The sequence below is a fragment of the Hyalella azteca genome, unplaced genomic scaffold (assembly GCF_000764305.2).
Source record: "Hyalella azteca isolate HAZT.00-mixed unplaced genomic scaffold, Hazt_2.0.2 contig13225, whole genome shotgun sequence".
NCBI lineage: Eukaryota > Metazoa > Arthropoda > Malacostraca > Amphipoda > Hyalellidae > Hyalella > Hyalella azteca.
The window spans coordinates 24972-37664 of NW_025943154.1; the positions used below are offsets into that span (position 1 = coordinate 24972).

Sequence of the window (12693 nt, forward strand, 5' to 3'; positions counted from 1 at the left end):
AAACTAAAGCTAGTTTTGTAAATTATCTAGATTATATTCGCAGATAAATGAACTTTAAATTATTTCAACTGTGTTAGTTTGCTGCGGTGATGTTGATGCGCTAATAAAGCGTCGTAAAATATTTTGACAGTAAATGATCTTAAACGATTGATAAAGCAAATAACAAATAAAGGATTGTAGGATATGATGATGAAGAAAATTATACGTACACATAACTGTGATAAAATTAACTGTTTAGACGTTTTGGAAACCCTTGGAACTGTGATTTCAAAGTGCAATATTTTTCAGATTTGCAGATAACATGAAATGACAACAAAACTTTAGAAAAAAAATCACGTCAAAGCCTTATAGCTATCTTATAGATAAAAGAATCGAGTTTGTCTGGATTTTTTGTTGCATCACGAAAGAAAGTGTATGGCTATAAACTAAATAAGTTTATTAAGTGTAGCAGTGGTGCGTGTGTGAGAAGCTACTCTACGACAACAACAATTTGCTGAGAAGTAATTCATAATTGAAATAAAAGGAGAGAAGACGAAGATGACGTCTTTGTGGCGGTGAGTACATTACTACATTTATAAGTGAACAAACTGTGATGGATAAATAAATAATATGCAGAGGATATATCAGAGAAAAAGGAATATCACGCTAGCAATAAGATAACACATAACATCAACCCGCCTTACGTTCTTCACTTGCAAAAAACATTTCGTCCGAGATATCTTCATTAAAATTCATAACCAACGCAACACAGTTAAGTTCGACTTCATGCTTCATGATTCTATCTTTGGTTTTCAATTTATTGTATATAGAAACGGCAAAAGGGAGAACGTCTGAATATTTGGAATTACTAATCAGGACATACTGCATGATCAATATTAATAAGAATTTTCATAAAATATTTTATTGTTAATCAACTGTATTTTACATTACCTCCAAGCTTAATTAAGAGCAGCAGCGCCAAACAATCCACGATTCGAACAATCCGCGATATTTGAATTGCACCATAAATTGATTTTTTCAGTGCAGCGCAGCGTTTCATATTCTATTCCAGAACATTTTGTGGGCCGGACGAAAACTATCTATAAGGATTTTTAAATAATGAATTTATACCTGACAGGATAAGTAAGTAAAATACTCAATTTTATCGATAATAATTGCGTCCGTGTATATAATATAATTGCGTAATATAATATAATTGCGTCCGTGTATATAATATAATTGCGTAATATAATATAATTGCGTCCGTGTATATAATATAATTGCGTAATATAATATAATTGCGTCCGTGTATATAATATAATTGCGTAATATGATATAATTGCGTCCGTGTATATAGTTGCGTCCGTGTGTATAATATGTAAGTAAAATGCTACTTGATCATTCCGCTTCATGGAACGTTTTTTATGTGCGAAAAAAGTATTCTTCAAATGATGCTCACCGATGTGGTAAAAATTTACATGAAGCCGTCGCCTGACATTTTACATTCATATGGGCTATTCTTCGAGAGGAAACGTGGAAATAGAGAGTTCTCGACGTTTCATTTACAAACTTTCTAAACTTAAAAATTTTCAAGACTTCAGGGATTTCAACTCAAGAAATTTTGAAAAATTTCCCCGACTGATTTCCACGCACAATTAAGAAGGCCTATTTTATATTTCCATAGAGTTAGAAAAATAATCATTGCGGAAGTAGAAGGCTTAGGAAATGTTATAGGCTAGCATTGTGAGAGCTACCACCACATGCGAGGACCGAATGATTGCCATTTATGATCTAAATGAAAACCATCAGTTCCTTAGGAACTATAACGAGCTAACAGGCAAACCTAATAACCAGATTATCTAATAAGACGAGAGGCTTTTTAAGAGTCATTTGAAATATTACTTTATAGGAGCAGAGGTATGCTAATGCAAAACCATATTAAAGCTTGATCTTGAGTATGGGCAACATACGAAGGCTAAAAGTGAGAGCGTGCATAAGTTTTATTTCTGGCATGTAATGCGAAAAAAATTCACATGTTATCAAGCAAACACTGTAATTCGACATTTCAGGCATCATATAAAGAATTATCTCAACCTGTTATTTTCCAGTAAATTTTTCATATTACAAGCAAACGACGAGAAAACTCATATAACGGTAAGGCAAAGCTACCCTTTGGCATGGGATGACCTTTACGAGCAATGCGCTAGTGTGACACAAAAATATTAATTAAAATTATTTGGAATATCATAGCGCCATGTCGGTCTCATGAGCGTGAAACGCGAGACCGATCAAAATAGGCTGTAAAATTTCATTATTGAACGCGGTAAGAAAATCTCACTGCCTAAAGAAATACAAAATCAGAACTTTCAAATCCCCAACACAATAAAAATGTTAACCCAATTTTTTTAGTTCACCACATTTTAACTCAAACGTCAGTGTTATGACTACGACATCTGAATTTGAAACTTAACAGAGTAAAATACCATTCAAGCGAAAGAAGATACACTAAAATATGTCTGTAAGCGATCGCGCAGTGACAAGTTGTTCGAAAACTGGCTAATCGCATTTGTTTTAGGGCAGCAAAATAACGGGAACTGACCGACTTCGTCAAGAACAATACAGCACCGTTGGACACACACGGGAATTAGGTGACTTTCTTTCAGTGGGAAACAATTGCGTCGAAGTGAAATGTCAATATTAAAACCCACACTTAAGCATGACGCAAGAAAGTTATGGCCGCGTATTTGAACAAAGATGTAGAAGGTATCGATTTGAACGAGTCAACCTACGCACTTTTTCTCAGACTATGAAAAAAAATATCTTCTTTCTCTTGAACCTTTGTACGTACTCATTGCACAACGTTCTTTGGTGCTTAACAAAAGATCCGAATTATGTGTTGCTCATAAAACTTCTCCTTCGATGCCGGAACATAATTTCTTTAACAGAGAATCTTGGCCAACAAACGCGAGACTAAAACCAGATCGTCTGAGGTACACGAGAAGCGGCCACGACGAGTGAGATAAACGACTTCTTTAAAAAATGAATCCGATAACCGAAAAAAAATCAGAATAATTTCTGCGTTCAATAAATAATTATCAATGGGCAAATAATTTACTTTGAAAAATAACAGGAGAGCATGCCAAAACTATTCAGGTATTGAGAAATTACTGTTTTAGCAACAAAATTTTTTCTTGAAATAAACACGGGATTGTAAAAAAATCATTGGACAAATATAACTATAGATTAGAAAAGAAATTGAAAGATCCTGAATAATATTCCAAGTAACTCGGGGGAAATAAAATAATTAAAAATAAGCCCTGCTTGCAGCTTCCAGATCAAGTGACCAAGTGACATTATAGGGGAAAAAATGTGAAAGCTTCCTAGAAGAGTGAAAGTGAGCTTTCATTTAGAAGGTATAATGTACACCTAGAGTACGCAAATTAGGTAATAAATAATTAATAAACTGTAGAAATCATAAATTACGAGTTTTTAAGTTCCCGTCCATTTTTTCAAACCAATTACAAAATTTTACCATCGAAAAACGTTTAATATTTAATAAGATTTTCGATTAAAAGGTAATTCGGTTCTTCAGATTTCTTTTCACGACAGATAACCGGCTTTATTATACTTGAGTAGAAATGACTTTTCAAACGAATGTCCGACAAAATCTGCCACGAGAGATTTTTACATTTTGGCAATATTTAATCAGCTTTTCTAACGATAAAACGAACATATGGGGAGTTTTGAACTTGAAAAATCAGGTTTGAGTTTCCAAGGGCGGAAGAAAGTCAAAGTATCATTCTATTTAAGGAATAATATAAAATGCATCAGATTATAAGGGCGCAGGTGAATGTCACGCAGGTCCCCCAATCCGATCACAGTGATTGGACGAACTGTGTGCTCATCACAATGACCTCAAACGAGATGCCCTAACGTAATCATGAGCTCAAGTATAGCCTAGCCTCTGTTTGCGCTAGTTCGCTGAGCTGCATAGAATAATCTAGTCTCCTTGAAATTATTGTCTATTGTATGCGCAATAAAATACTTCAAACGTCGTTAGAAAAACGCAACTTGACAAAATATACGTCGATTCACTTGAAATAATCGAAGAGACTTTCCTAATTAAGTATGAAAAGCATGTTTCTTTTTCATTCGACGGTTTTTTGTGGCCGCAAAAATTGTTCCAGAATGGCAAAACGGTTTTTAGAAATTTGGAACATCGTATCTTAAAAGTTATATGAAATTAATTTTTGTACTTAATGAAGTCAATGTGCAACAATGAGGGAATATACGTGTAGGCAGTACAATGATAAACGTACGTCACACTTGATAACAAAAAATGCATGGAGGTTCACTTTTTACGAGACTTCTGCGGTCTACACTTCAAGTGACAATAGAACGACAGAGCATAACTCAAAACACAAAATTCTGTAAATGCCATCTAAGTAAGACAGTGTAGAGAGTTGGCGAGAAAAAACTAACGTTAATGTTAATGCTCCATTGAGAGTTCATTGAGAGTCCATAGACCCAAATTCTCGAGACCTAATCTGCGACTACAACCGGAACTCGAAGCTTGAGGTTTGGAGCAGTCAAGGTCCGGTAAAGCGTGTTGACTTGGGCCGTAGAGAGCTGAAGTTTATCCACGGTCTGACACGGTTAGCCTGCCATGATATGTTATATTCTTCTATATTCTATATTCAAATTCTTGAGAGCTAATCTGTGACTACAACCGGAACTCGAAGCTTGAGGTTTGGAGCAGTCAAGGTCCGGTAAAGCGTGTTGACTCGGGCCGTAGAGAGCTGGAGTTTCTCCACGCGCTGACACGGTTAGCCTGCCATGACGTATGCTGGATACCAATGAGCCAGCACCGGCACTTTGTTCCTAAGGATACTATGGATACTTCGTTTCTAAGGATACTATAGATACTACGTTCTTAAGGACACTATAGATACTTCGTTCCAAAGGATACTATGGATACTTGGTTCTTAAGGATACTATGGATACTTCGTTCCTAAGGATACTATGGATACTTGGTTCTTAAGGATACGTTTGTATCAACCCATGAACAGGGCAAAATGGTCACTTGACCATTCCTTGGCCAGTAGATGGATAGACAGACAGTTTAGAAATTGTAGTAAAAAAATAAAATAATAGTTTTGAAACGGTGACCGTACTGGGAAACGTCAAAATTGCCATGATAAAAAAATCAAAATGTTCTTATTGTTAGAGTATTTTTTGACAAGACGTTGAATTGAATTAAACTACCGTTAGGTCGCAACATTGTGGATAAAAACATTCCATGCAATAGGCTATCCAATAATATTTATATCGCCATTCAAGAAAGGAAGTTCTGATGCATTGAATGCAAAGAGAAAATATTTAGAATACATTTTCACTGCGTTGAAGAAAATTGTGAACTGTTCGAGATTTAAAAGTTTATTCTATGCTAAAATTTTATAAGTATTATTGATTTCACAACTGACGACATAAATATTTAGTCAGAAAAGGTGCAATCAAGTATTAAGATCAACAATGACATTCAAAGCATATTAATGTTAGAATATTGATTATTTTGCATCATTAAAAACAAGTAAAAACTAGTAGTTTTGTCTTGAAGCGTAATTCTGCAGTTCGTCACATACGCTTTTGTCATGGTTGAAGTTCGTCGATCCGGTATCAATCAGCGAAGCATGTACGTATACTGACCCAGAAAAAAATCTCTAGCGTTAGAAAAGGGTTAATTATCCCATCCTATTTCAAACCTCATCCTTGCCGATGTTGTTACTCAATTCTACTCTTTACGATTCGACTGATAACATTTTATCGAATCAAGCATCTAGTAGCGAATTACTGCCTCTAGCATACTGAAGAACAGTTTTGCGAGTTATAGGATACTCGTAGATTATTACACTCTTAAATTTCACGCTTCCAATGCGATCAAGACATTACTGGTAAAAAGACCAATGACATCGTGAATGACCTCTTTTACCCGTTGGAGACTTCATTAAGGCGGATAGTATTTAGACGGTACTCGTAGACTAATATTCTCTTTAATTTCACGCTTCCAATGCGATCAAGACACTACCGGCAAAAAGACCAATGACATCGTGAATGACCTCTTTTGCCCATTCGAGACTTCATTAAGGCAGGTGGTATTTAGAAGGTACTCATTGTAGATTATTCAACTCAACATCTCCGAATGCGATGAAGTCACTACCGGCAAAAAGACCAATGAAATCGTGAATGACCTTTTTTACCCATTCGAAACTTCATTAAGGCGGTGGTATTTAGAAGGTACTCGTAGGTTATTACACTCAACATCTCCGAATGCGATCAAGACATTACCGCCAAAAAGACCAATGACATCGTGAATGACCTCTTTTCCCCGTTGGAGACTTCATTAAGGCGGTGGTATTTAGAGACGGACCTTGGAGACGCTCCAAGATGAGGCAGTGAAGCCTTGACATGGCAGAGTCACCGTGACAACGCTGCGTAGACGCGTAAAGATCATCACGTGGCAACCACACGCGTCACGGCTATAGAATGGCAGCAATCCACGCATATAATGTAGAAGATAATGCTCAGGATGTTCCAATATTGTGCACATTGAGTTTTTTCTTCAAAACAGAAATTTAAAAAGTTTTAAAGTCTGAGGTTTTTAGATTAAAAAAAAGGTTTTGTCACAACCACACGCGTCACGGCTAGAATGGCAGCAATCCACGCATATAATGTAGAGGATAATGCTCAGGATATTCCAATGTTGTGCATATTGAGTTTTTTCTTCAAAACAGAAATTTAAAAGTTTTAAAGTACGAGGTTTTGAGATTCCAAATAAGGTTTTTCCAGACATAACGAAGATTGTGAAGGAGATGCCTCGCAATTTAGAAGAAATGACACTCATTTCATCGAAAAATCATAAGCGATTGCAGGTGCTGTTGCCGAATATCAACCGTCATTCTCGTACAAATGTGTACAAAATTAGAACAAACCTCAAAATGCTCTTAAATTATGATATAACTTCAGTCAATGACATATTTCTTCATTGAGTGCCTAAAAATTTACAAGGCTACAAATGAAACACTAGTGTGTTAGTAAGAGTAAACGCAATCAGGAACAATAATTAAACGTAAATCGACGAGTCATAGATCCCAGCGAGTAAAGGGGAGCCAATTTCAAGTTGATGGGACACGCTAGATAAATCACCGTCAGCGAGAAGGAACAATTCAGCGGCAATTTAGAAGAGGTCGAATTTAGCAGGTAACATTTCTACTTTCCAGTGAGCGACATTTGGCGTTACCATGACGCACTTCCTACACCTCATCTCATCACTGATTGACAACAATCAATGGCTTTGCCTTTACCTGCTGTGTTGGGGAACACTATTGAACACTATTTGAAAGTGTTCAATAGTGTTCAATAGTGGTTATTGAACACTATTGAACACTATGGCGCCTGCGCACAGCCTTTACCTGCTGTGTTGGGGCCATTTCACTCAATCAGGTAACACGGCGAATCTCCAGCACGTCGAACAAGGAAGCAGCAAAAGTTTTCGTTTTCAAACAGTAAACTAAATAAAATAAAAGTCGTAGTCGTGAAAGTTCATCTGTGAGGTCAATTCTTCAACACGTGAAAGACAAACTCCTCCAGGACTATTGGTAGAGACAACACGAAGAATTGGCACATGCATCCTGCAGAACCAACAATGATAAGGTGGAGTAAAAATGCCACATACTTGTTAGAGGAAGTGAAAATTTCATACAAGGAAGTAAGTATCATGCGTTGTATCAAAATTTAAGTAAGTAATTTTCATACGTTATAAGTATCGAACTACTAAAGAAATATCGTAATTTTTACCGTAAACGAATTCAAACTTTGCAATACTTTGCATGAAGTTAATATTGCACGCTGAAAGTGCACTGCACTTGAAAATTTTGAATCCGCTTATAGATATGCAGACAACAAAAACGAAAGCATCATTCAGTTGAAGCTCAAACTCTAGCAGTGGCAGGAATAACAAATACTTGGGACACTTTTTTCTTATTACAATATCTACATGAAGAGGTAGATTCAATGTTAAAAAAAATTGCCATGGTGCAGGTCGCCAACTAGACAGCCGCGGTTCACCGCAAAACAGGAAACGTATCAGGTTTCATCTAGGCCAAAGATCACGGAAAATTATGACTCGCATTCAGGACAACTCTGACCTCCATTTAAAAATGCAGTTTTAGTAATTAGTCGCACTTTCACGACGTTTTCTTTATATGTGTACGCTTGAGGCTCCTGCGATGACTTTCCACTGACAAAATAAATACTAATATTGAGGTGATTTTCCTAAGAAAAACAATATCAAAAACAATTTTTTCGAAGATGATCAATGAGAATTTATTTATTGAAAATATTTGTTTCAAATAATCATGGCGATAGCAATACATGAACCGAGGATCGGCGCCTATACACTGCACGAAGGTTGCACTAAATTATGCTGTAAAGATCACTACCTGACATGCGTTAAAGTCACCTTACTTTAGACGCGCCTGACACTAGTTTAGTCTTTTCAACCGAGGTCCCCGATTCACTCAGAAATGTTAGATATAGAATAGTATAATAATAGAATACAATAGTGGACATTATAGGAGGACACAGGACTATACGAAAATTAGTGGTGCTGGATTACCATTTGGTGCTGGATTTGAGACAACCGCAAATTTAGAACGCCAGAATTCAATATGACCTCTATTTTCTTAAAAAAAAAACATGATTAAAACATAGATAAATCCGAAGAAGATATCACGTGTTTGAAATAGTTATATTCATGTTATTGATGTTGCACCTAAATACAAGTAGAACACATTTGAATAGAAATTAGAGAGTAAATTAACATTGTTCATCAACTCGTGATGCTGAAACATGAAGTAGCAAATTGAAAATCTGTTAACATCACGAAATGTATAAAATAAATCATTTACACTAATGAAAATTTCAAAATAATGAAGGAAAAGCCAGTTTCTGGTGAGCGAAAGCTGTTCATAACAATCCGCAAATACGAAGAATTTACCCCAGTTAAATAGCATGGAGAAAAAATGTGCCGGCGTGAGAGAGAAAACAATCAGTGGATATCTTGAGAGGAAATCCGACGGTCGCTGCACCGCATCAAGAAGAAAGTAGGCCAACCTCAATCAGGGAGTCCATCGCTGAACTTCATCTGCCTCCGATAGGTTAAATTCAATTTATCAAAATGATGTATTAATAATCACACGTTGTAAAATTAATCGGAACATTTATTGCAATTGAATCAAACGTGTGACGTATTAATAATCACACATTGTTAAAATTAATCGGAACATTTATTGCAATTGAATCAAACGTATGACGTATTCATAGTCGCGTTAAAATCCATCAGCAAATTCATCAAATAGTAAATATTTATAGTAAAACTGAGAGCAAAAACGCAATAGAAAACGAATAAAAACCGTTTGAGCTTTGCTTGCTAGAAATTCATTCGCGATTTTCTACCACAATTGACTGATAATTATGTCTCGATCAAAAATCTGAAAGTATATAGTTGGAATGTATTCAACCAATCGAAATATTAATTAGCGGTAAACCGATGCAAGCAATTACTGCGAAACGCACCGACGTGCATTACAAAATGTCCTACACGCTCTTTTAAAAGGAGAAAGCCATTTATTTAGAAATCAAAGGGTCAATGACGACCAATTGGACAAAACCAATGAATTTCAATGAAGGTGTAACGAATGCAGCGTAATTCCTGAGTTCCGGTGAGCGTGACGACGTCAACGAAACGTACGAGAAAAAGCGCAGTCGTGGAACTGGACTCCGCTCAATGCAGACGCGACCTTAACGGCGCCGATGGCGATGTCAAAACAAACAAGAACAATCGCAAAAACTGAACTCGATTTGCACAACTGCAGAAAAAATCGTTTAGTGTAGAAGAATTCTTAAATAAAATTCGGACGTAGCAATTCAGTAGTTAATTGATATCAAATGATTATTGGTCCGTTCTGGAGTATCCAACCACAGGGTGCATACGCCCATCGCAAAAAAGGCATGCAATACTATCATAAAAAGAGTGGAATAAAAAGTATGATTGACGAGAGAGAATAGAAGAATGATTACCATAATAATTATCTTGAAACAATTTTGCCTCCCATTATTTATTCGTCAGAAAATAAGTGCCAATTAAGAAATTATTTAGTTGATCTTAAAGCGTAAATATGTTGAGGAATGTCAAGGATACCGAAAACCTGTTTAAATATACTACCAACAATTTTAAATGCATATCGTCATAAAATTTCAACACAGACATGGCAGTCATGTTTTCCAGTAGCAGCCGGGAATTATTGGCCATAATAAAACTAGAACTAATATCAATTGGAATATGACTGAAATTCTAATAACTTTATGGCCCATCATTTATACCGTGCAATTTCACTTATGCAACAGTCGATACTTTCATTTAATTACCAGTTGAAAGGTCGACGAAATGCAATAAATTAAAATTTAAACCAGAATAAACCCGCCAAGCTGAATCGACACGCCTCGACATTTCCACGTTGATCGGAGATATGAAAATTTGAAATGCTATTCTGACACTGCAACTGATTGTAACATAGGTTCTCGCTTGAAAGGCTAATAACATAATTGAAATATCTACAAGAACTTTCCGGAGAACTTATGCAGATTTCTAAGAGCAGACTCATCAGAAATCCTTAAATGAGAATCAAAGTAATTAAATCGATAACCTCATAATTATCATCGAATTTTGCAAGCGTACGCAACAACAAAATGCTCGGCGACAACGCATTCGACATTATCTTCTCATTGCAGCGACCGACTGACATGCAATATCATTAACAACGAAACATTATGCCATAACACTATGAAGAAATGAAGTTTAGTTCACACCAGCATTCGTCAGCGAAATAGGAGCTGCCAGTCTTGAAGACAAGACAGACAATTACATTCGATCGCCAATCATATCTGACTGATCGCGAAAGCATTAAAGCGAGCAACCACTTTGGAGCCTGAGAGTTTCAACACGTCATCTGAGTCTAAAGCTTGAACACCGAACACTTCATGACATCGACACCTAGTAAGAGATTGAAACCAATACGTTTCTTTAAGCGAGTGGTGTGTAAAGCTTTGAAGATATCAGAGTACAGGAGAAGCTATAACAGTCCACTTTTGTGAAGCTAGTGTGCGCTACATCTATGTACCAGTATCAGAAGATATAATAACTCCATACATATATTCTACATATACGAGAAAGTGGTCCTCGATCAAAGCAGTTACAATGTTCCTCGACTAAACGTAAAAACATGCTAAATGCCTCTGAACTCAATAACGAAATAAAGTGAACTGTTCCATCTAGAACATATCTTCAGAGGAAGCATAAATAGTTGCATGAATATACTAGCACAAGACAAATTAGTGTGAATTGCAAATTTTAATCACAAAATTTTAAACGAGACAAACTAGTGCCTAATTCTCACTTCTCCTATTTTCATTAACTACGTCAGATCAAAGACATAGTTTCACCATTAGATAAGATAATTTTTAAAACAAATCAAATTGTTTTATTGAAGTAATCAAGATATAAATAGTTTACCAGTCCTTGGCACTGCGAAACAATAATAATGTCTTGATGCGAGGCATGCGTATGCAAAGTTTAGTTAGCTCGAACCGCAAACAATGGCATGAAGCGTGCCAACAAGACCTCAAAGACACACCACCAAATGCATGTTTGAGTGAAGTGCATCCTTCACGTGATGCAAATGAGGTCGTCTGCCTATAGCTGCGTCAGGTAAAAAATCTCATCATACAGCCTTTGGCAGTAGAATGCACGGTACGGATACCAGTACGGTACGGTATCATGCACGGTACGGATACCAGTACGGTACGATATCATGCACGGTACGGATACCAGTACGGTACGGTATCATGCACGGTACGGATACCAGTACGGTACGGTATCATGCAAGGTGCGGATTATCATGCACGGATAAGTGCATGAAAATACGACGCATCAACGATAACTCGTAATTGCTAACTCATAATGAAAATTGGCGATAGTCGTTTTGATGGTTTTAATGCGATAGTAATGCAAGTAACGATAGCCAATGAAGTTATATTTTAAAACGTATGCATAACACTATTTTGCGCCTAGAAAAAACACGAGTCAACAGAAGCCTGGTATCACTTAACATTTGCAGCTCTACCATCTGCTAACATCTCGTTGCTAAATCACTTTTTGAATCCGTCACACAGATTTGACGGTCCAAATTAAACTGAAGCAAGATGACCGTCAAATTTTTAAACATTTTTTTATTGTAATATTCAGAAGATTATTTGAAGAAAATATATGAAAATTAGGTCAACTAATCCATAAAAATTGGATACAATCCGTATAAACTCCGGTGAGAGAAATACAAGGATTGTTTTTTTTATGTATTGCCGCGTAGTGGTGCCGTTGATGCCATCGGCTATCATCCTTAGAGCTTAGGAGTCAACACAACGGTTGACGTATACCGACACTTCAGATCTAACGGATGACCAGTTGAACCTTTGAGCTTAGGAGTCAACACAACGGTTGACGTGCCAACACTTCAGATCTAACGGATGACCAGTTGAACATTTGACCTGAGGAGTCAACACAACGGTTGACAGACCGAGCATAGACTGCGGAATGCCATG

At 36.5% G+C, this 12693-nt stretch overlaps 1 protein-coding gene across 1 annotated transcript in view; it reads left to right on the forward strand.

Moving 5' to 3' along the window:
* Positions 1-287: 287 nt before the first annotated feature.
* Positions 288-12693, forward strand: part of LOC108665015 — a 51832-nt gene continuing 39426 nt past the window's right edge. Inside the window, exon 1 of the mRNA XM_018151726.2 lies at positions 288-554. Coding sequence (XP_018007215.1) covers positions 538-554 — 17 coding nt within the window. The 5' untranslated portion in view covers positions 288-537. The remainder of the gene's footprint in view (positions 555-12693) is intronic.